This window comes from Ictalurus punctatus, chromosome 4 (genome assembly GCF_001660625.3).
Source record: "Ictalurus punctatus breed USDA103 chromosome 4, Coco_2.0, whole genome shotgun sequence".
Taxonomy (NCBI): Eukaryota; Metazoa; Chordata; class Actinopteri; order Siluriformes; family Ictaluridae; genus Ictalurus; species Ictalurus punctatus.
The window spans coordinates 23535266-23560126 of record NC_071284.1 but is presented as its reverse complement, the minus strand read 5'-3'; the positions used below and the strand labels follow the sequence as shown (position 1 = coordinate 23560126).

General features: G+C 39.0%; 1 protein-coding gene across 2 annotated transcripts in view; it reads right to left on the bottom strand.

The window, feature by feature from the left end:
- Positions 1–1146: 1146 nt before the first annotated feature.
- LOC108264295 (golgin subfamily B member 1) overlaps positions 1147–24861 on the bottom strand; it is a 58265-nt gene continuing 34550 nt past the window's right edge. For both annotated transcript variants that reach the window (XM_047155041.2, XM_053678070.1), the window contains exons 21-29: positions 12684–24623; positions 12073–12230; positions 10106–10160; positions 9491–9616; positions 8405–8557; positions 7032–7129; positions 6707–6841; positions 4756–4870; positions 1147–4018 (exon numbers count right to left, since the gene is read on the bottom strand). In XM_047155041.2, the coding sequence (XP_047010997.1) occupies positions 3860–4018; positions 4756–4870; positions 6707–6841; positions 7032–7129; positions 8405–8557; positions 9491–9616; positions 10106–10160; positions 12073–12230; positions 12684–24623 (12939 nt within the window). In that variant the 3' untranslated portion in view covers positions 1147–3859. The remainder of the gene's footprint in view (positions 4019–4755; positions 4871–6706; positions 6842–7031; positions 7130–8404; positions 8558–9490; positions 9617–10105; positions 10161–12072; positions 12231–12683; positions 24624–24861) is intronic.

Genomic DNA, 24861 nt, shown 5'->3' with positions numbered 1-24861 from the left:
AAATCTGGTGAACAGTTTACGAAACACTATACTTTTTATGTTGGTTTTCCTGTTTTTAAGAATTACCAATGGGATTTACATCTTGTCGCAAACCCTCTGTATTTACTCTGGTGATGTCTTCCTGATTGTTGACATCGCTACAGATACGCCACCTTAGCTCCTGGAGGGTGTTCTTGATGTGGCCAACTGTTGTGAACGAGTTTTAATTCACCAGGAAAATTATTCTTCTATCATCTGTCATCATAGAGGTCTTCCAAGGTATTCTGAGTCTTTTGGTGTTCCTGATTTTCTTTTTGGGTGGGGATGGTGATCACAGTTCTGGTGTTTAGTTGACTACACTCACATATCTGATATATTGATGATTTAAGCTTTAGGATTGTGGGTAAGGTGATATTTTACCAGGAATTTCCATTGTGTAACAACTACGGTAATCGTGAATGACTATAGAAGTAACAGAAGCTTCCAAACTATTATTTCATCATTACTGCATAATTATTGCATTACCCCTTTAGACTTAAGGGCTACGGTTAGGGTAAGGGAAACCAGAGCATATGAAGTCTTACTTTACATCTGTTCAGCTCTATTACAGAGACATCATTCAGGTCAGTTTGTACCAAGATATACAGCAAATAACAGAGCTCATTAAAAAAGACTGGTGTTTTTAAATGTAAATAAAAAGGTTGAGGTTAGACATGTCTCATTGCCTCCAGCCATTTCTATTACCACCTGTGCACACATAGACCCACCATCAGGCTAACAAAACAGAATGGTGTCTGCTGCAGTGGACAAGTTACCCTAAAGTCACTTCCCAAATAGAATGTATGCCCAACACTTACCCTTTCTTCAGTGGATAATCTCACCTGGATACTGTAAGCTTGAACCCAAGAACTGCAGTAATCATAGAAACTAATATCCCACTATTCAGTATCACCCAAAAGAGGATGGGTTCTCTTTCAAAATTGGTTCCTCTAAAAATTTTTTCCTCACGTCTTCTCAGGGAGTTTTGCCTCAACATTATCACCTCTGGCTTGCCCATTAGGGATCCAAGTAGAAATTTTCATCCAGATTTCTGAAAAGCTGCTTTGAGGGACTATCTGTTATTAATATGTTATACAAATAAAATTGAACTGAGTAACTGTTTCAATATAAGGTTTTCTAATAGCTTTATTTAAAATGAACTTCATTAAAAAAAACAAAAAAAAAAATTCCACCATATTGCACACATTTTAGCCCACCAACTGAGGACAGACACAGTCTCGCTCCATGAGTCTATTCATTCTCCTCAAAAATAGACCCTATATAGAAAATGACTATTTGAATACTCAGTACTTTTCATTTTAAATAGAGATCAATTTTTCTCTAAATCATCCCATATTTACAGATCACTTTAGAGTAGAACAGCATTATACAGTAAATCAGCCTGTAAACAGTGTTAAATATAGTACATCTGTAAAATATATACACACATAGCATAATATACAGCAGTGTATTCCAGCTGTGCTCTGCACGTTACAGTTGTTCCTGCTCTAACTCACCTCGGCCCCTCAGTACACACCCACGTCACACATGCAACTACTCATTTATTTTCAATTATATATTTTAATGAGTTGACAAATTTAGGTACATCATTGTGTTAGTTTCCTGTGATGCACTCTGTACATGTCTACTTACTGGATTTACTAGAATGCCAACTTTTTTTTTTTTTTTTTTTTTTTAAAGAGTGAACACACAAAATACAATCTAACAGGACTTCTCCACTGTGTTTATTTTATTCTCGCACTTTTTAGAGAATGTACACATTACCCACAATGCACTGCAGCAGTTTTAACACTAAGAAAAATGGCTATGAGCAGTGAGCAGGTTTTCAGCAGCATGAACTTACTAAAACAATCTCTAACACACCTGATTGAACTCACCTACTTTTCAGGCAACTTCTCAGATCAAAATGCACGCTTGAGTGTTACAGTGAAGTAGGAAGTGTATGTTAATGATCTGATGAGTTGAATTTGGTGTGCTAAAGCAGAAAAATACTGGGAACACATTGCTCCAACAGACTAATGTGCAAAAACACTGCATGAAGTTTGGGTTAAGGAACCGATGAGCTGAACAAGGCATGTTGGAGCAGGAGACACTACAATCTGCAGATGCTGTCATTAATGCTTCTTTTACCATGCATTCGCCATCTTTAATCTCACAGTATAATTAAATACACACACGGTGTCCAAACCTCCAAGCAGTCGCAACAGGCACAACCTACACAAACACACACAATGTACACAGCATTCTCGCATCAAGTGTGTGTGATGCAAAAACTGTATTTCAGCACACGATGGACATGAGTTTTAAAGGAGCTATGATGGAAATGTAACTCTCTTTCTCTCTCTCTCTCTCTCTCTCTCACACACACACACGTAGTGTAGTAAATACTCACCACTTTAAATCCCATACACACTTCTCCAGCATATTAGACTCACTTCAGTGTAGAAAAAAAAACCAACAATCCAAATTCTCACTCACGCACTACGCATGTGCTGATAATCGGTCACATAACATATTGCAATATTCCACATGCACAATATTATTACACCTCTTGTGTTAAGTCCTAGAGGAGGCTGCCTATACAGGCAGCATTTTGTGCAGCAAAATAAATTCTGTGCAGTTTAAAAAGCTGTCTTCTAAGGGTCTTAGTTCAGATTAATTGAACTTGCTATTGATGGTGAAAGCATATGTTTGCAAACATTGATCCAACTCAGGAGGATGGTATTTTTGTTTAAGTACAATATTATCATAGTATCATAAACCATGTTTAAAGGTTACGCAATTATGGCAATATCAAAATGTAATATTGACACACGCCTAACTTGGAAATGTGACTGGTGGCCCAGCTAGATGGTCCTCAATCTATAAATAAATGTTTAGTGCAAGAACCTCATCAGCAGCGAAAATGACAGATGCACTCATCAGTTTACGCAGTGACATCTGACATTTCAGCTCAGGCTATTTGTTCTATGTAGTGTGTTACCAAAACTGTTTAAAACGACCATCAGTTACCAAACACCAAAACGTCCCTCAGTTGAGCCTCATGACTGAAGAATCCCTAGTTTAGCATGGAGGCAGATGTATTGTTTAGAGGTGTAAGAAGTATTTATGCGAAACTGAACTCTGATTATGGTGCCATCTTGTACACCCAGCTGATGTTAAGATGACGCTTTTAAGACAGATACATTCTATGCCACTATAAATCAGTTAGTGTGTATATATAAGTAGTGAGTATTCAATTACCCAAAAACAAACAAACAAACGAAAAAACAACACACACACACGGAAGACAAAGTATTTTGGAAAGACCCACTGTAGTATACAGTATGTGGAAATAACACCTCACTTACTGTGTAGCTGAATCAGTAGTTAATTCATAGCGGTACTATTCTTACATACTGTTTGATGAAGTTGTATGTGGTTTGGGGAAAGCAAGCTAATTTGCATGCTTTGCTTCATCCTTTTTGTTGCACAAAGCAAAAAAAAACCCCAACTAGCTACAGCAGAAGAGCAGAATTTACGCAATGATATTCTGAGAGAGTATCCATTGCTTGATTTGCTCATTTTGGTTTGTTATCAATATTAATATCGACTGTGTACAAACATAATATGAACACACTCTTTTACACTTCTACTAGAGAAGAGTGATTGAGAAAATTTAAGTTGTTAAGTTATCGGTGTTTGATAACTGATTAAATAAAAAAACAGGTCGTGGTTGAGGACTCAGCCTTTTTGACCACAACTGCAGTACTCATTGTTGTCGAAAGTTGAAATCTATGTTCCTCATTTGAGCAAGCAATCTGCCGTTGGTTTTAAATGCCTATAAAGCTCCAGTGAAACACATGAAGACGAGAATATGGAGTGCAAGCAGGTAGGTCAGGAAGAAGTAGCGGGATTTTGCTCTGGATGTCAGCATCTTGGAGCAGTAAAGACTGCGGCCTCTCAACCAGCGGCGGCACGAGTGGACACCACTCTTCATCTGGAAATAAAGACAATAGCAAATCATAAACATTTTCAGCAAGGACAGACATGTAAGAAATGAAACGTTATACTTTTTATTGATTTATAATTACTTTTAATGCTGTGGTATGTCCATGAAACAAGTATTCATGTACATTAAACTCCTCACAGGAAACTTCACATCAACAATTACACACTGTCATTTGAATTTCAGTTGGAACAAATGTCAGACCTACAGTTATAGAAAATTCAGCAACACCTTCTGACCAATCACAATCAAGAATGGCCTAAACAAGCATTAATGAACACTGACAACACTGAAGAAGTATTTGAAGTTCATGATTAGTCCAAAGGGTCTATTAATCACAGTCTTTAAGAATTTGAGACATAACCATGGAAACATTAATGATGCCTGAGCTAATCGACACTTCATTAATGCCTTTGCTATCACAACAAACAACAATAAAAAGATGAATGACATGGATTAATGCAGACAAGAATTATTTGTATTCACAGCTGCACAGGAAATAGAAATAGAACACTTGAAACTTGGCTAAATGAGTTCTTGAGCTACTTTCATATCGTTCAGTTCGGTAGATGCAAAGATGTATACTGTGCCCCCATGTGGGTAAATCTGGTCAGTAGACATGTAAGCCAGACTGAACATTGGGGTGTTCCATGCCTTCACCTCATCTGGGATTTCGGGATATCAGAACACTTACTTGGGACTTGGGCATTATATTTTGGGAGACTTACTGTGCGTGTAAGCAGGTGTTGCTTCGGATCTAAAATCAGAGCTTCCCACTCCTCCTCCATCTCTAACTGTATACTGAAGTCTCGCTGAGAAGATCTGGAAGGGCTGGGTTCCATACTGACACACACAGACACACAGACAGTATTATTCAAAATAATAATCATTTATATTAATGTTAATGCAGGCCGTTTGCTTGGGGAGTTTGCCATCAAAGCAGAAAAAAATTACCGGAAACTGGTTACAAGTTGGCTGTAGCTCCTAGTATTAGCATTTATTTATTTATTTATTTATTTTTAAACCCCCCGACTAATTACCAAGGTCACTACTGTGTGCAAAACTGAAGTCAGGACTGTAAATAAAATTTGCTTTGAGCAAATCAAACAAAAGCAAATGAAATACTTCAACAAAACGAATGCTTCAAGTGGTTTCACAAAATTCACCTGAAAATGCAACTTATAATGACTTCTCCAGTTTCAAAATTAATCAACCCCCTTCATGGAAAGCATCTTTGATGCTTATTAGAGCACCCTCATGCTGTTATGACCTGCTGCAAACGAGATGCATAGCCAGACACCAGCTTCTGGCAGCATTCCTGAGGAATCTTAGCCCATTCCTCATGAGCAATGGCCTCCAGCTCAGTAATATTCTTGGGTTTGTGTGCTGCAACCGCTTTCTTCAAATCCCACCAGACACTTTTTATGGAGTTCAAGTCAGGTGACCACGATGGCTCTGTAGAATCTTCCAGGACTTCTTCTGCAACCAAGCCTGTGTGGAATTTGAGGTATGCTTGAGATAATGGTCCTGTTGGAAGGTCTAATGACGCCCAAGTTTCAGCTTCCTCACAGATGGCATGAGGTTTTCTCCTAGGATTTCCTGATACTTCAATGAATCCATCTTGCCTTCCACACACTGCAGGTTTCCAATGCCAGAGGATGCAAAGCAGCCCCAGAGCATCTCCAAGCTACCTCCATGCTTGACTGTGGACAGAGTATTCTTTCTTCATTCTTCTTCCTCCAGACATACTGCTGATCCATCGTGCCGAAAAGTTCCACTTTTGTTTCATCGCTCCACAGAACATTATTTATGTTTCTGAGCCAATTTTTATTGTGCTTTTGGGTCAGTAGTGGTGTACGTCTTGGAGTTCTGGTATGGAAACCTTCTGCGTTTAGTACACGCCATACTGGTCTCACTGAAACTTCAGTGTCTGTTGCCACCAAGTCTTGCTGCAGGTCTTTTGCAGTCACTCGAGGGTTTTTCACAACCTGCCTTCTCAGAAATCTGGTTGCAGCCATTGATAGCTTCCTTTTTCTGCCCCGTCAAGGTATTTCATGTGTTCCAGCTCAATCACATCTGGTGCAATTAATGAAGCGATTAATTAGTTGCATCAGGTGTGCTCGCGACAACACCTTTGCATATTTGCGCTGTTGTGAGGGATTCTATTTAGGGGGTTGAATAATTTTGAAACCGGAGAAATCATTATAAGTTGCATTTTCAGTTTAATTTGGGGAAACCACTTGAAGCATTCGTTGTGTTGAACTACTTCAATTGCTTTTGTTTGATTTGTTCAAAACAGCTGAAAGTCTGTAAACTTTGGCAATAAACCTGATTTGCAATGGGGGTTGAATAATTTTGATTGCAACTGTATAACCAAGTTCATAACAAAATTGAAATAAAAGAATATAAAGTACGTGTGCATGTGCTCTGAGTTGAACAGCAGCAAAGATGCACTGAATTCTTGTATAACAAAGTAGCCCTGATAAACACCTGATATACATTGATTTATATTCCTAATTTAAACCCTTGTTCATATCTTGTGAGCGAAGACATTCATGGCTTTATCTGTCTGGCAAGCAACGGAAGCCAAGACACATCAGAAAATGATGTTTAGTTGCTCTATATAGTGAATGTGGCATAAGAAAGCATTGATGGAGTCGAAATTATCTGCCCTATTACCTCGTAAACCTCTGCTCAGCCAATCCCAGTGCTTCTTCTGCTGCCTGTCTCCGCACCCTTTCCTCCTCCAGCCTGTCGTTGAGCAGAGACACATTTTGCTGGGTGGAGTCAAGCTGGAGTTCTGCTTCTGCCAGTCTAAACACAGAAGATGATGTTTTCATTCTTTGCTTTTTTCATCTTAAATATGGAAAAATTCCACTTTCCATAAAGTATCTTTTGCATAGTGTATCAATGGCCCGTCAAAGGTTACACCATTTCGATTTAATGGTAGCTACTTCCCAGATTTATCTAGTCTTGTTTCTGCATTCTCTCATACTCATTTCACCTGCTCTTGAGTTCTCTGATGTCCAGTCCATCCAGATCACTCGCAGCACTGCTGATTTCTTGAGGGGCTCCAGGAGCAACTTCCACACACACTGAACCCTGTGAAAACATTAATTCTGTGTTTAAAAAAAAAAGTGTTCTTTCTTGTAATAATACCGTATTTCCTTAATGTTGCATCTGTTCAAGCTATTAACTTCACAGCCTTTCTTGTGGCCTCACACAAATGTGTGGTGGTCTGAAAAAATCCTTCACAATTTGAACTTTATAAGTTTCCTGAATTAAGATTTGTATACTCAACCACAAGTTATATTTTAAAGTCTTCTACTCCCAGTAGTAAAAAGGGAGACAATTGCATTGACAAATTCCATTCCAACTGCACTGAAATTCCCCAACATATTAACTGTCTAAAATTAACTACTGTTTGTTTATTTCATTTGCATTTATTTTAATCTGTAATAAATAAGATATACCAATGAAAATATACAAATTATTTTATTGCAGACTAACAGGCAATAAAAATACAATCTATTTTAATTAAAAAGGGCAAACAGTATTAACAGACTATACATTGATTCAATGAAGCTGTTGTCATCTCTTTGTTATCCAACTGGAATGATCTTAACTGGTTTTAATATTATCCCGAGTACCATGCATCTCTAAACCATATCTACTTATAGAAATTCATTAGCGACACTTTATCAAATAAATGTTTTACAATGGGTAAGATGTAGAGATGGCACTGATCCAATACCCTGCATCAGTATCGGGCCAATACCAGCAAAAATGGTGGATCGGATTTTCAGAGAAAACATATTGTATATAAGATACTGTAACAAATGGACAAAATGGGAACTGGATTTGGAAAAGAAATTTGTTTATAGAAATGAAAATGTTTACCAATTAAGAGATTTTTTTTAAAACAACATCAGATAGGTATCAGCTGACACTCGATGTTTCAGTATCTGTATCAGTATTGGATTAGAAAAAGTGCAATCTCTAGAAAGACAATAATTCTTATGATCAATGTTATTAACATGAGTCTCCGGTGTTATCAACTGATGTAAATGTCACTCGGCATTTAAACAGAATCCTTAACCCTACCTCACCCTCAACACTAAACCTCGCCCAGGCCAAACCCTATACAAACCCATCCCTACACAAACCCTAGACAAAATGAACTAGCTAGCTAATATTAACTGTTCACTGAACAACTGTAGTCTATCCAAATTTGGATAAACGGGCCCAATGTAGCAACGGAAACTCCACATTAAGCCTGTGGCAAAGTGACACAACACTGCTAAGTAGTGAACAGTACAATAGGGTTTAAAACTGCTCACGTAAGGACATCCACATGCATAAATAAATACTTCATACCTGTGAGGGTGAGTGCTGGATTTGTTGTTGATTTGCTATCCAGTAATAGCGGTTCTGCAGCTCACTCAGACTAAGCTGGGTTTCTCTCAGAGTCTGAGACACGGCTCTCAATTGAGCAGAAACAGCAGCTTTCTCCTCCACAGCCTGCTGCATCTGCAACACCAGAACTTACAACATCAGATCACCATCCAACCATCCATACCACTTATACTACACAGGGATGTGGGGGAGCCTGGAGCCTATCCCAGGGAACTTCGGGCATAAGGTGGGGGACACCCTGGACCGGCCAACCCATTGCAGGGCACAATCACACATTCACACACTATGGACAATTTGGAAATGCCAATCAGCCTCCAGCATGTGTCTTTGGACTGGGGGAGGAAACCGGTGTACCCAGAGGAAACCCCTGAAGCATGTGGAGGACATGCAAACTCCATGCACAAATGGTGGAGGTAGGATATGGATCCCCAACTCCAGAGGTGCGAGGCAAATGTGCTACCCACTAAGCCACCATGCCCCCCATGAGATCATCAATGTCTTCAAAAACACAGCTCCAATGCTGCTATAAGGTCTAAGATAAGTGCAGTGATTAACAGAATTTCCCAAAAACAAAACATGACAAACAGGAAAGAGTAACAAGAATAACTGTATGGATTAAAGGGGTTTCAAAGTTGCTAACAGACAAAGCTTATCAAATATATATATATATATATATATATATATATATATATATATATATATATATATATATATATATATATATAAAATTTTGATTGCAACTGTATACAGTTGCGGTCGGAAGTTTACATACACTCATCATGGGCATGAATGTCATGGCAGTATTGCGCTGTCAAAAATTTCTTTGAACAATGTACAACATGTACAACATACATTTTTATAAAAAAAAAAAAAAAAAGAAAGAAAAGAATTCGGTTCAAAAGTTTTAATTCATTTGAGGTTTTCTGTAATCAACACAGGACCAAAATTACACGAGTGTATACAAACGTCCGACCACAACTGTATATATGTTATAGTATGTTATTTTTGCAGATATTAAGAGCTTTGTGTGCTGGTTTGAGTACACACCTTGATGTTAAGCTGCTGGAAGCCAATATCTCGCTGCTGAATCTCCATCAGGCAGTGCTGCAGATGTGTCTGCAGCTGTACAACCTGCTCTGAAGATGTGCCTTTACCTGAAACAAGCCCTGACTCCTACACACATCCATGTGCACGCACACAGACACACACGTTCATGAAAGCCCACCCCCAATTTTGTCACTGTGGTGCAGACTTGGCGCTGTAACTATAGTGCACACTACTCATAATTAACTTGCACAGATGACATAAATTACCAGATGACTTGACCATGGCCAATTCATCCCTTATGTGGAAATGTATTTAATCATTTGTGTATTAATGAGCTGAAGTAGCTAACCAGCTCAGCATACTTTATTAGATTATGATAGCTACCACTTTTAGCTTGCTCAAATAGAGTTCCTGAGAACCAAGACAAGTAACTTGGCAAGCACACAGAGCTTTCACCTACCTGGTGTGCTAGCTAATGGATTTACAATTTGTCCATCCCTGTTCTAGCATACTTTAGTGTTGATCTGATAAAAATCAAAAAATTTATCAATGTACTTTATATATAGAACTGTGTGACCTTCCTGTCTGTATGGAATAAGGCCTGTATTATGTTACCTTGCTGTTCTCCCTGAGAGCTTGACATTCAAACTGCAGTCGGCTCTTTTCAGACCTGCATGGTTGGGGGTATGAAAAAAAAACACAATGATGTCACTGTACACACACACACCTTTCTTCCATGAAATGATACACATATTTTCCTGCACATCATACCAAGCATAGTGCTAATGACCTCCTGTGTGTGTGTGTGTGCCACTAATGTCTGTTTCTCTAAGTCAGTCCAGTCCCGATAATAACAGTAGAAGCCTAAGAATGGTTACCCATCCTGTTTTAGTTTATTGAGGGAGTATTTTGGGGCACTGTTTAATCTAAAAATCAACAACAATAATTTCCATTCAATAACTGACAATCACTGCCATGTTTATATACAAGTATTTTTGTCCGTGTAACTGAATTCACTTTGATGATGATGATGAAGATATTTTCACCATAAACATGACAGTGGCAATCTGTTTAAAAATCTTTATTTACAATACATTGTACAATACAATCTGTACCAAAGGTACATGCAAATGCAGAGGCATTTTGTGTCAGTGTCACTGACACCCTAACAATAAGAAGCATGCGAGTCCTGTTAAAATGTAAACTAACATTCAAAAAAGTAGTGTTAACTAAATGCCCGTCATACACATTCTAAATGAATTAAAATGAAATAACATTTAAACATTAATAAATGTTTTAAAATTAGCAAATTGAATTTGAATTGTGAAGGTAATCACATTCTAAAACTCGCACTGTGATTATTTCTCTATTTAATAGATTATCATACTGATCATAGGATAGAAAGACCTTTCATATTTCAAAAAGCTATAGGGAGGTTAATGAGTAGCACATAGTGGAGTCAATATTGAGTGTCGTTAAAATGCAACAATATTTCATTAAGAGCTAATGAATTATTTATTAAAAACAGGTCATTTTAAAGAATGATGCAGCAGGCTATTCTAAGTGACAGCTCTGTCCTTTAGAATACGTATCTTTAAATATAGACTGCTCTGGGTAGTGCACTCAGGCATGTTGAAAGGACAGTGTGGACATATCCATCATGCTACATTTATCACCAGCATTGACAGATTTGTTTAACTAACACAGAGGACCAGCATCGGTCGCAGAAACAAAAAACCTGAATAGTCCTGTTGTGTAACAAAGGAAAGAATAACTATGACTTCATATAATAGTTCCTCCGATCAAACGCTACTGCCTTATTTACCCCTTATTTGATCCTAATTATAAATAAAAATCCATTACTTAACTGAAAACTGAAACAACAAAACAACAACAATAATTTTATTGTATAAACTGCAATAATGTATAAGGCTTTTAATTTCCCATATTAATACTGTCTCTAAAACTGTACAATTTTGATCTTAGTCCTTCTCTCAGGCCTGGAAAATCTAATAAAGTCTGATGCACTGCAGTGGTTAATAATTAAATCTCATCATTCACTTCAGCTACCACAAGGCAAGATTCCAGAATGAGAAAATAACAGAAACTTCCTAATGCTGATTCTTAAGTTTTCCACTGGCTACAGCTTTATAGACAGCAGGAAAAGTGTGCCTCATAGTCAGGAACACATTGTAATTCTTCAGCTTGTGAGACTGTGATTGCAATAGTGTAATATTCCATTGTCCTATCGTGCCCCCTAACTATCACAGGTTGAAGATAGTATTACAATGAAACAAATATTTTCGAGATACAACACTATTGTTGTTGCTCTTAAACCTGCAGACGTCCAACCCGATAGTCATTGTGATAGTTGGCATCAATCTTCCCAAGCTTTAGTTGTCTCTTACTAAATAATAATTAACAGATTCAGTTACTTCCCTATGGTATTGTTGTCTATACTGCTTTCAGCCAAGAGGAACACACTTCACAGTTAGTGAAGAGTGACAGAATTTTCTCTCTCTCTCTCTCTAAAAAAAAAGAAAAAAAAAAAAGAAAAGAAAAGAGAATTATCCTAGAATTACCTCAGCTCTGCCAGCTCTGCCTGGTATCCCAGAATGTCTTTTTCAAACTGTTGTTTGTAAATGTGTGCTTGTTGCAGCGCCCTCTGTTGGTCATCATATTTTTGCTTCAACTCCACCAGCTCGGCATTCTGAGACCGCAAATTTCCAACCTCCTTAAGCTGGAAGGAAAAAAAGAGATTGTCTTTAAAAGCTATAGCAGAAAATACAAAAAATCTAAAATGCTGAAAACAGTCATAATCTGTTTAATGTTCTGTCCCATGGCTTCAAGCCATCTCCTTGTACTTTATAGGATTGTAAGGGTACAAATCCCAATTGATCTCCACTAAATCTCAGTGATGAGTTACATAAGCAATACTGATGGAAAGAGGGCCTCAAAGGCCATTCCCATGCCTGGTGCAAAAGAGATGGAAGAAATGGGACAGCTACTTTTTGGTTCAAATGTACAATGGGTCATTTTGAACCAAAAAAGTTTAAAGACAGAATCCCATGCTCTAGCACATCCAAAATCAAAGCCACATCAAAGCACACCAACCAGACTTGCATGCCCTTAGTGAATGCCCACATGCTACAAATAGTACTGAATCTAATCAGAGACACAGCCTAGGACTCACCAGGCCATCTCTCTCAGTCTGAAGAGCACCAACACTGATGCTAAGGCTATTGGAATCCTCCGATTTTATAGACTTGAGTCTATCAGGGCTTGTTTGCTGTCCATGTTCGACTTCCTTCTTGGTCTTCCTGAGTTCCTCCAACAGTCTGTCTCGGTCAGACTGCAGACTGACCATTGCTTTAGAAAATGCATTAACCTGTCTGCTATAGGAGCTCTTCTCCAGCGATACCTGTTTAAGCTGGGCCTCTTTCTCTGATACTGCTTGTGAAAGATCGTTCACCAGCGCCGATAATTTGGAGTGTGGATCTTTGCTTTCCAGTGCCAGAAGCTTTTGAACCAAGACATTCTTTTCTGTAGCAAGAGCTGATATCTCTGAGGTGGAATCATTTAGCTGATGCTCATATTTATTCATGGACGCTGTAGCTTCCCTGAGTTCTTCATCGTATCTGCTGCGTAAAATCTTGAACTCGTCGATGAGCTGATCCCGGTCATTTTGCAGCGCTGCCATGGCTTTCCCAAGAGATTCATTCTGAGATTTCAGATTCTTGTTTTGGCTTTTAGCTTCAGACAAATCCTGCTCTGCTTGCATAATGTCTCTGGCCAAATCTGCAACCCTCTGGTCTGCAGTTTCTCTCTCGTTTCTCAGCAAATTAACTTCATGCTCAAAAGTGCTTAGTTCTTCATTATATTTTTCTTCAGCCTCCACCAATTTTCTCTCAGACTTTTTGATAGTTTCCTTTAGGCTCCTGTTTAAGTCATCTGCAGCCACTTTTTGGGTAAACAACTTTTGCTGAAGTTCATTACATTCAGAAGCTTTCGCTGCTATGGCTTGCTGCAAATCAGCAATCACTTTACTCTCATTTGTCTCCTGTCTCTCCTTCTGTAAGGCCGATAAACTGTCTTCCAGTTCTTGTACCTGAGAATGTAGGTTAGCTTTCTCTTCTTTTAAGGCTTTGATTTCCTCTGCTTCCTTCTGTGCCTCTAGGAGGGCATCACGATGATGCATTTCAACAGTTCTTTTTTGGTTCTCAAGGTTTCTTATTGAATCCTGCTGCTTTTTGAGTAGATCCTTCAGCTGGTTGTCTTTAAGGGATAACACCTGGTTTAAATCCTCTCTGTATCTGATGAGCTGCGCTTTGAGCATAGCATTCTCTGAATTGAGGTCATCCATCTGATGAAGAAGGGTTTTGATCTCTTGTTTTAAGCTCTTGGTCACATTCTCAGCAGATTCTTCTTTACCCTGTTCCTTAATCTGCTTTAATTCTGAGGTCAAACGTTCTTTCTCAGACTGCAAAGACAATATTGAGTTCCTTAAAGTGTCAACATTTATTAGCATCTGTTCCTTCTCCTGAACACCTCTGTCCAATCTGGTCTGAAGACTTCGGACTTTGCTTTCTAAAACCTTCACTTCTTTCTCAGAACTTTCTTTCTTGGTATAGAGAGCAGCTAATCTATCCTCATAGCCTGCTAATTGAGCATGATGATTAGCCTGAAGCTGCTCCAGATACCCTGACAACTGCCCATCTTTTGAGGATAACAGAGAGGATATCTCAGAATCTTTGCTCTGAATAAGAGATTTCAAGTGCAATGAAATGGCTTCTTGTTTCTCCAAGTCAACTAGAAGTTTGCTGTACTGGGCCTGGACTAAAAGGAGCTCAGATTCTTTGTCTGATAACATTTTAGATGAGTGCTCAAGACTGGACTTTACTTGGGAAACAGAGTATTTTTGCTCATCAAGTTGTTTCACAAGTGTGCTTTTATCATTTACTAACCTCTCAATTAAGGCACTTTGTTCGGATGACCGTTTTGTAAGTATTTCAAGGTTTTGATTGAGTTCAGTATTGCTTGCACGCATTACAAAGAGCTGCCTCTGGTGTGCTGCAGCTGCAACCGAATATTCGTTCAAAGTCCCCTCCAATTTCCTGTTCATAACCTGCATATCTTTTAGCACTCTAGCTTTCTCGCTATTGTCCTCTGACAGTTGAATAATAACCAAGTTTTGTTCAAGAAGCTGGCTATCCTTATCATGCAAGACTTTTTGGAATATACTGTCCCATTGCTTTGTAGCATCGCTAATGTTTGGATCTACACTCAACACTGCTAGTTTGGCCGAATTAGTCTCTGCTTCTCTCTTCAGAGTTTTAATCTGCAAATCTCTGGACTCAACTTGTTTGTGTAAGGATGCAATAACTTGAGCTTCCCTGTTATTCTGCTCTTGCAAGTCATTGATTTGTTTCTGCAGCTCAGACCGCTGTTCTTTCAAAAGGGCTTGCTGCTGTTCTGCCATTTTTTCCAAGGACTTCTCCTTTTCCGCTGACTCAAATTCGGACCGTTCTTGCCTCTCTGCAAGTTTCTGCTTAAGTACATCTTTCTCAGATGTTACTCTGGACAGTTCCTTACTGGTCTCGTTAAGAATATTTTTGTGCATTTTAAGTTCTTTTTCAAGACTCCCATTCTCCTTCTGCAAATCTGTGACCTTCTCAGTCATGTCTTTGAGCTCCTTCTGTACATGTTGATATTGGGTCTCAGAGTGCTTTAAAGACCTTTCTAGATTCAAAATCAGTTCCTGATATTTAATACAATCCTGTTGTAGTTGGTTGATCTCTTGATGCTTTTCTTTTAGCAACTCTTGAAGTTCCCTCTTCATGTTTTTAGACCCTTCGGTGCCTCTTTGCAAAGCTTTGAGCTTCTCTTCAAATTCTTTCACAAGCTTCAAGTGTAGCTGTTCCTTTTCTTGACAAACCTTTGCCTTGTCCTCCTTGACTTCCTTCAGTTGAGCTGAGAGCTGCAGTCTTTGTGATTGCAAGACATTAACTGCCTCAGTCAATTCATCAATTCTTTCAGAATTTTTTAGAAGCACAGTCTCCAAATACTCGTTTTCATTTTTTACCTTATCAGATGTCTCTTGGACGTTCTCAAGTTCCTCTTGCAGCATACATTTGTCATCTTCCAAAATGGTAACCTTTTCACTTAGGTTTATGGTTTCTTGTGTATTTCTTTCGATCACCTGCCGAAGATCTGATATAGTTTTGTCTCGCTCACGCACCTCTACTTCATGCTCATGCTCTGACTGTTTTAATTTCTCAGTAAGATTTGATTTCTCCTTTTGTAGTAGTGCAACCATCTCACTATGTACTGCTAAATCTGTTTTTTGAGTCTCTATTTGCTCTGTGAAAGTTTCATTCAAATGGAGAGCCTCACTTAATTTGAGCTGCAGACTACTTTCAGTCGATTTCGATTCCTTGTGCCACTTCTCAAGAGATAAGCTTGTTTCTCTGAGTTCCTTTGCCAAGATCTGGTTATCCTGCTGAAGTTCACACATCTGTCCTCGGAGCTCCGCTGATGATTCTTGAAGGGACTTCATTTCACTTTCCAACTGATTATTTTTTAAAGTTAATTCATAAACTGTGCATTTTTGTTTGTCATCAAAAGACATCAGGTCCTTTCTTATCTTTTCATTTTCCATTTCAAGCTCTTCAATTTTTTGTTGCTTCAACTTGACAATCTTTCTAATTTTTTCTTTAATTTTGTCATTTTCTTCCTCTAATTCACCAATCTGCTTTCCAAGAATGTCCCTTTCAGATTCATATTTGTGAGACTTTAAAAGAGCTTCCTGTCTCTCTCTCTTAGCACCTTCAAGAAGCTGCCTCATCTTGTCCATTTCACTGCTAACATTCTCATAAGCTTGGAGGAGAGATTCATACTCCTGCTTCAAATCGGCATGCTTGGATTTCCATTCGGATAACTCCTCAGTCTGTGAATCTTTTAGGGACTCTAGTTGACATGAGAAGGCTTGCTTCTGTTGGGTGATGTTCTCGATTGTAAGTTTAAGGCTTTCACAGGCTGCAGATAAGTTGTGATTATCACTCAGAATTCGATCCACATCTGTGGCAAGGTTCTGTTTTTCAGCATTCAGCTTGGACATGTTACTTTCCAGTTCATTTTTCTGACGTCTGAGTTCAGAAACTACACTTTCTAAAGATGACATTTCACTTTGAATATGTTCATTCTTTGATTGTAGTTTCTGGATTTCTTCTGTGATAGCCCGGTTCTCCTTCAAAAGCTCCTTACGAGAAATCAAAGCAGCTTGAAGTTTTTTTGTTAGCTGATCTACTGACTTATTTTCTCCAATTTCTGCTGGTTTTTGCTGCCGCTCACTGACTTCAATTCTCATTTTTTCCATTTCTACCTCATGGAGATGAATTTGTCTCTGAAGTTGTTGTTCTAGAGCAGATATGAGTGCCTCCTTTTCTGAGATCAGAGACTGAAACTCTAACAGAGTATTATTAGAACCCTCTTTAAAATGGGATTGCTGTTCGCAGGTCACTCTTGAGCATTCAGATGGTACGGATGGCGTATTGTCTGATGCAACCCTCTTGTCAAGTAATTCATTCTTAATCAGAAGCTCCTTGTGTTGTGCTTCAAGTTGCTTTATCAGTGACTCAAGTTGTGCAAAATCCTGTTTGGACTTTTCAAAGTTCATGATGCAGCTCTCTTTTTCTCTCTGTAGTGTTTCTATTTCCAATTTCAGTTGCTCAACTTCAGATTTTGCTTCTTGCCACTGGGATCGTTCCAAAGAAACGTGCTGCCGAGTTACAGTTAATTCATTCTGCAAAGCTTGCACTTGTTCCGATCTCTGAGTGACCATTTGTAAGGCAGACTCCAGCTCTGTTGTTACGACATCTCTTTCTTGACGAAGTCTTTCCATGTCATTCTGGTTTTTCTTGCATTCTTCACTTTCAGCTGCCTTCAAACTCAATTTAAACTCTTCAAAAGATGCCGATTGATTCTGATTCTCAGTCTGTAGCTTGGTCATATTTTCTTTAAGCTGCTCAAGTTGTCTTTCGGTTGTTTGAACGCATAACTTTTGGCTCTCAATTTCTTGGTTCTTCTCATTGATCTCTCTAACAAGTTCAGATCTTTCAAACAGTGACTTCTCAACCATTTCTTTGGATCTTTCCTCCAACTTGACCAGTAGTTCATCTTTATGGACCATTTCATAGGTTATCTTTTCTAATTTCTGTTTAAGACCCTCTAACTCTTCACAAAGTACGGATGATCGTGTTTCTTCAACAGATGCATTAATCATATCCAACTGATTTTGATTGTCAGACTGCAGCTTGGTCATGCTTTGTTGCAGGTCCTTAAGTTGCTGTTCAGTAGTTTGGATGTAAGCCTTTTGCTTTGCAATTTCATCATTCTTCTCTGTGATTTCTTTAGCAAGTTCAGATCTTGCACACATCATGTTTTCTGCCATTTCTTTGGACTGTTCTTTCAAACTGATTAGTAAATCATCTTTACGAGCCAATTCAGATTTCACATTTTCCAGGTTTTGTTTAAAACACTCTAGCTCTTCAAGAAGCGATGATGTTTGCACTGACTGTGCTTCTAAGGACACTCGTAAATGCTGCACGGATGTTTCTCTTTCTTCAATCCCTCTCTCTAAGGTCTCTATTTTGTCTTGCAGACATTTTGAATTCTGTAGTACACATTCCAGCTCTTGAACTTTGAGATCATAACTCGATTGTACAGCCATAAATTCATGTGTTTGCTGATCGTGCTTCTCCTGAAGAGATTTGAAGTTGGCCTTGATTTCACAAAGCTCCTCGTTTAACATTTTCTGACTTTCTTGAGATTTTTTGCGGGCCAACAATGCAGCATGAGCTTTCTTCTGCAGCTCGGCTTTCTCCTTCTTTACCTTGGTCAACTCATTTTCTAATTCTTCAGTATGACGTGATATCTCTCTCCTTACATCGTTGTCGGTCATGCTGACATCTTTCTCAAGTTGCTCAAGTTTGGCACTCAATTTCAGCTTCTCAGTCTCAAAAGCAACATCTTTTTCACCGCTGGTAATTTGCAGCTGGTCAATTAAATGCCTCTGTTCTTCTAGTTTCTGGAGCGTGGAGATCAAATTCTCCTCCTGTTCCTTCAATCTGCCTTGTAAACAATGAGCACTGTCTTCCATTTGCACTATGATCTGCTCTTTTTCTGACATGAAGAGCAATAACTCACTGATTTTACTGTCTTTATCCTTTAATTGCTGACTAAGATCAGAAACAGTTGTATTATGCTCTTTTTTGAGAGAGTGTATTTGCATCTTTAGTTCTTCCAATTTCTCCTGCAAAGCTGACATTTCTACTTTGTTCTCTGCACTTTCTGCATTTTGTTTTTCATGTTCCTCTATTTTCTTCAGCAAATCTTTTCTGACAACAAGCGCTGCTTGAAGCTTTTTCTTCATGGCCTCTTTTTCTTTAATTACACTGGAAATTTCAATTTTAAGTTCATTGTTGTCTTTCACCAAAGTCTTGTTTTCCAATTCTGTATTTTCCATTTGACTTTGGCAAAGAGACAGATGTCCTTTTGTCTCTTCCAGCTGTGAAAGCAGATTGCTTTTCTGCTCCTCATGTTTTATCCTTTCATTTGAGGCAGCTGCGACCACCTGTGTTACTGATGTATCCCTCACTTTTAACTGCTGGCTGAGTGCAGTGAGCAGTTCTTTTTGCTGACTGATCTGAATGCTCATACAACTGATTTCATCATCTTTCTTTTGGATAAGTGCATTGTGTTTCAAATTAGTCTCTTTGAGCATTTCTGATTTCTGGATTTCTGTCATGAGTTTTTCTTCAAGATTTTTAATACTTTCAGACAATGAAGCGATCTTGCTTTCACTATCCCTTTTATTGTCTAGGCCCTCCACATGCCTTTGCTCTAGCTCCTTTTTTAACTTAGCTAATTCCTGTTTAAAGGAAGATACTTGAGACTTATGGTCTTCTTGCAACTGTTTAATTGTGGATTGCAAGGAAACATTTTCTTCTACAAAAGCCACTTCTTTATCTGACATGGACTGTGTTAAACGGGATACCTCTTTCTGAGCATACTCCTGGCTTTTTTCCAATTTGTGGAGCTCTATTTGCTTATCATGTAAGACCTGTCTTAATTCAGTATTCTCTCTATCCTTTACTTGAACGGTGGACACAATCTCCTCTAATTTGCTTCGACTCATTAAAGCATCCAATTCTTTCTCCTTAAGTCTCTCTGAGCCTTGTTCAATAGCCAGTGTGGCTTCAGCTAACTTTTCATTTAAATGATCTAGGTCCTGTTTCAGAGCATGCACTTTACTGTCTTTGGACATCAATTCATGCTCAATTTCTTTGAGCTGCTCAGCAAGGACATTCTTAGTCTGTGTTTCCCTATCAAGAACTGAAAGCCACTCTTTTTCAGACTCCTGAAGAGTTTGTTCAACTCTCTGAACTTCTGATTTCAATCCGGTGATAATATCATCTTTGGCACTAACCTGGACCTGGAGCTGCTCCATCTCTGTCTTCATATTCTCCATGCTACCATGTTGCTGTTGACTTTGGAGCTGCAGCTGTTCTTGTGTCCGCTGAATCTCAGAACTGTAATTCCTTCTGAACTCCTCTTTTTCCAGAACTAATTTATGGACCTCTTCTTCCTTTTGTATCTTTTCACTGTTGACTCGCTCTAGCTCCTGCTTGGTCAAACTGTTTTCCTCTTGCAGCTTCTTGCACAACTCATTCATTTTTTGTATCTCTGACATGACATGCTCTGTATGTTTTACCTGAGCAGTGTATTGATTATTAATAGCATGTAGAGCCAATTCCCTTTGCTCAAGGTTCTCAGTCAGGGAATTAACTTGGGCTGCAACTTGAAGGTGCTGTTCCCTTAATCTCTCAATTTCTATAGTCAGGGAGTTGGCGTTCATTTGCTGGGCAACTAATGCATCATCCTTTTGCTTTGAAACGTCAGCACTAAACGATCGTAGTTGTTGGATCTCACTCTGCAACGACAACGAATCCTGTTTAAGGGCGTATATTTGTCCATCTCGTTCACTTATCATCTGGCTGAGGTTCAACAATTCTTCATTCTTTTGGGACAGCAGATTCTTTGCTTCTTGAAGTTCTTCCACTTGAAAAGCAAATTTATCCTGAAGGTTTGTTAAGGCACTTTGCTTCTCTTCTATTGCTATGGAAAGCCTCACAGTCTCTTCCTTGAGTGCCTGAGTTTGACTCTGCAGCTCAGACACTAGTTCTGTACTTTCCATAAACTGACTCTTGAACAAGGCAGCCTCATCAGCCTTCCTCTGAAGATCCTGAAGAGCTTTAGTTTGGTCCACCATAGTGCAACCACTTTCTTCAAGGGCTGCTTTTAGTCTTGCTACCTCTGCAGACTGTTCACCAAGATTGCTGTTCAATACTGAAACCGATTCTTGGAGTCGGGCCAACTCTTGTCTTAAGTTGTCATTTTCTAAATCTTTGACTTTCAGGGTTTCATTCAGGTTGCTGACCTCTGCGGAGTGTTTAGATGTAGTGTCAAGAAGGACCTGATCTTTCTCAGCTATTATGACCCTGAGTTGTGCTGTCTCTGAGGATAAGCCCTGTGCTTCACAAGTCAGTTGGGAAATTCTGTCTTCAAGCTTGGCAGCACTAGCCTTCATGCTCAGCTCCTTTTCTACTTCATTGTTCAACAGAGCATCTTTTTCAGCTACAGCAGCAATTAGGCAGTCATTTTTCTCAAACAACATCTGCAAGTCTCCTTGTAATTTAGAGATGACCTCCATGTCAGATTTCATTCGTGCTTTAGACACCTCTAATTCTGCTGTTATCTTTTCACCCAACTGAGCGATCTCTTGATCTTTCTTGAGCAGCAAGACATCTTTCTCCTGAAGTGATCTTTGTAAGTTCTGAGCATCCCTCTGTAGCTCAGCAATGGTTTCCATTTTCTGGCTGATCTGATCTTCGTCTGATTCAAATCTGACCTGTAATTGACTCAAGAATGTCTCCTGTTGTCTAAATGACTCCTCTTTTTGCTGCAATTCCAGATGTAAGCTTTCGGCTTTGGAACGCTCGGTTGCTAGCTGCTGAGTCAAACATGTTAAATCGCCATCCCTGTTGGACAATTGACTCTGAAGAGCACAGATTTCTTCTTTCCTTAGGGATATCTCTCCCACTATTTTTTGGAGTTCTGCTTTCATTGTACTATTTGCCTCACTTAGTGCCTGAATGTTATCTTGAAGATTCACCAGCTCGACTCGTTTCTGGGTCAGTTCCTCTTTCAGTGTTGCACTTTCTGCTAAATGACTCTCCAAAGAACTTTTAAGATGCTCGTTATCCAAGAGAAGCTTTGCAACATTTTCATTTGTGGATGCCAACTGACTATTAAGTGAGATAAGTGACCCCTTTCTTTTGTTGAGCTCGTCAGTGTGATTACAACATTCACCTTCTTTCACTTTCAAATCCTGGACCAATTGTGAACATTCCCCTTTAAGCTTCTCGTTCTCAGTGTGGAGGTTTGTGTAAAGCTCTCGCTGATGATTAAGCTCACCTTGTAAGGAAGAACACTCCTTAAACTGTTGTTGTAAAGCAGCATCTTTTTCCATAAGTCCTGACTTAAGAGCACTGCCCTGCTCCTGAAGTAATGAGAGAGTTTCTTGCAGCTGAGTAAGCTGGTCCTGATCACCCTTGAGCTGTTTACGGAGATCTGAAATTACTTGGTCTTTTTCAGCAAAACTGCTATTAAATTGAGAATCTGACATCTTCACCTGTTCATTCAAGTGGTTTATGGTCTCTTTGCTCTCCTTTAACTGTCTTGAGAGAGATTCACATTCAGTAGTCTTTTCACGTACAGTTTCCTGCTTTTGCTCTATTGTTTTGCTAAGCTCTTCTTTATCTTTAAGCAAACCCTCTATAATTTTACGGTTTTCTGCATGCTGCATCTCAAACCCAGATATTTTGTCATTTAAAAAGCTTCTTTCCTTTGCTAAATCATCTAGCTCTTTTTGAATGTTACTATTTTGCTCAGTGAGGATTGAGCTTTGAGAAGCAAGATTTCCCTTATCTTCCAGTGTCATTGCTACCTTTTTATCCATTTCAGACACAACCTGACTTAACTCAGCTAGCTCCTTCTCTTTATTCTCATATAAAGCTCTTATTTGTAGGTTTTGCGTGTTCAGTGCCTGAATGTTGTTATGAAGCTCAATAATATTAGCCTGCCTGAGAGTCAATTCTTCAGTTAGTTTCTTGTTATTGGCAAGCAACTCTTCTAGGAACTTTTTCATGTCACCATTTTCAGCCTCAAGTTTGACATTAAGCTCATTCATGGTCCCTAACTGACTGCTGAGGGAAGCGAGAGATGCGTTCCTCTTGTCCAGTTCATTTATATGGGTTTGACACTCATGAGTCTTATCACTGAGAGCTGTGTTTCGCTCCTGAAGGCTTTGACTGAGTTGTGTACTTTCTTCTCTGAGGGAATCATACTCGATATGAAGCTTTGAAAAAAGATCCCTCTGTTGTGCAAGTTCACTCTGTAAAGAAGTGAACTGAGAAGCTTGTTGCTGTAAAAGGTTATCCTTCTCAAATTGCCCTGAATTCAAGGTCTCCTGTAGCTGCATAATTTCACTCTGCTGAGCATCTATTTGTGCACTTTTCTCAACCAGAGCCATCTCATTTTCTGATATTTTACAGTTGAATTGGTTTACCTGAGTGTTCAAGGCCTCAATTTGGCTTTGTAAAAGACCGACCAGCTCTTTACTGTTCTCCAATAACTCTTTAAGCTGACTACACTCGCTTGTCTTCTCCAACAGACGTTCAGAAAGAGACTGCTTGTTTTGCTCAAGCTCTGTGACTCGATCATTGAGCTGTTCCTTATCTTTAATCAGGTCTTCTAGCATTTTTCCATTTTCCACATGCTGCGATTCAAGTTCTGCTGTTTTCCTCAGCAGCATGTCTTTCTCCTCTGAAACTTGTTGCAGCAACTGAACCTTGTTCTCAACTTCCTGCTTAAGAACGTGATTCTGTTTGGTAAGGTCCTCCACTTGGGACTGCAAACTGACATTCTGGTTGTGCAGTACATCCATTTCTTCCTGAGATTCTTGCAAAAGTTGTTTTTGGGTCTGTGAATTCTCCTCAAGAGATTTTTGAAGACCTAGATTTTCACCCTTAAGTGATTTCAACTTTGCTTCCAGCTTTGAAATGGTCTTCGTTTTGCCAGTCAACTCTTTTTGTAGTATCTTCTTTTCTTCTTCTGTCTTTTCCTGCACAGTCCTAAGATTTTCCTCCAGCGATGTTATAGTTTCCAGTTTCTCTTCAACCCCAAGTTTTACCTGTTCCTGGCACTTGACCTGTTCTTGAAGCTGACTGGATAAAGACTTAAGTTCGTTATTATATTTTGTAACCTCTGCCAGCAGCTTGTTACGTTCCTCCTTGAGAGTCTTCATCTCCTTCTCGTAAGTCTGTTCCTGGTTGATGATCTGCTCTTTAAGCTTCTCATTGGAATTTCTGGTGTCCTTTAGCTGTACAAGAACATCTTCAGAGTCTTGAAGTTTTTGAGTAGCAGTGAGCATTTGTTCCTTCAGTGATGAAATTTGAGTTTCGCATTCGGTAAGGTGAGCAGACTGACTTGCATTCAGCTTCTGAATTTCCATGTTGAGATTTTGTATCGTGAGCTTGTCCTCTTCCAGTTGATTAAGCAGTTCCTTAATTTCATTTAATTTTGACTCTTTGTCTTTTCGGGCCTCATTTAGATCACTCTCCGAGACCCTGAGTTGGTCCATCAGCTCAGCTACTTTCATATTAAGGGAATGCTGGTCAGAAGACTGTGATTCTCTAATGATTTGAGCTTCCTGTTCTGATTTAACCAGAGCACTCTCAATACGAACTAAATCCTCCTCTTTATGCCTTATCTTCTGTTTAAGCTCTTGAATTTGCTCTGCGTATTCCATCATGTTGCCTGAAAGAGCTGAAATTTCCTTGTCCTTGTCTGCAATAATATCTTTGAGGCTGTCAATTTCTCTTTCGCAGCTCTGGAGATCATGAATAAGCTGCACTCTTTCTTCTAAATGTGTGGTGTTTAGCTTGTCCAGCTCATCATTGGTTTGATCCAAGTCACTCTGCAACGATTCAATCATAGCTTCTTGTCTCTGCGTCTGAAAAGACATAATAAAAAAAAGAATGTCATGAGCTGTCGGTTCATACTCTGTATTTTCTGAACTACAAACCCGTCTGCTTAGAGAGAAAGAAAAAAACAATATACACTTTGCTGTGTACATCACAGTGACATAGCAAGCATTTTAATCTTCCGTATTTGTCCTGCCACTAAAATTGCAGTTTGCACACTGTGCTGCTGTAGTTCACTTTTTCCCACCAACAGCAGCAAAAAAAACC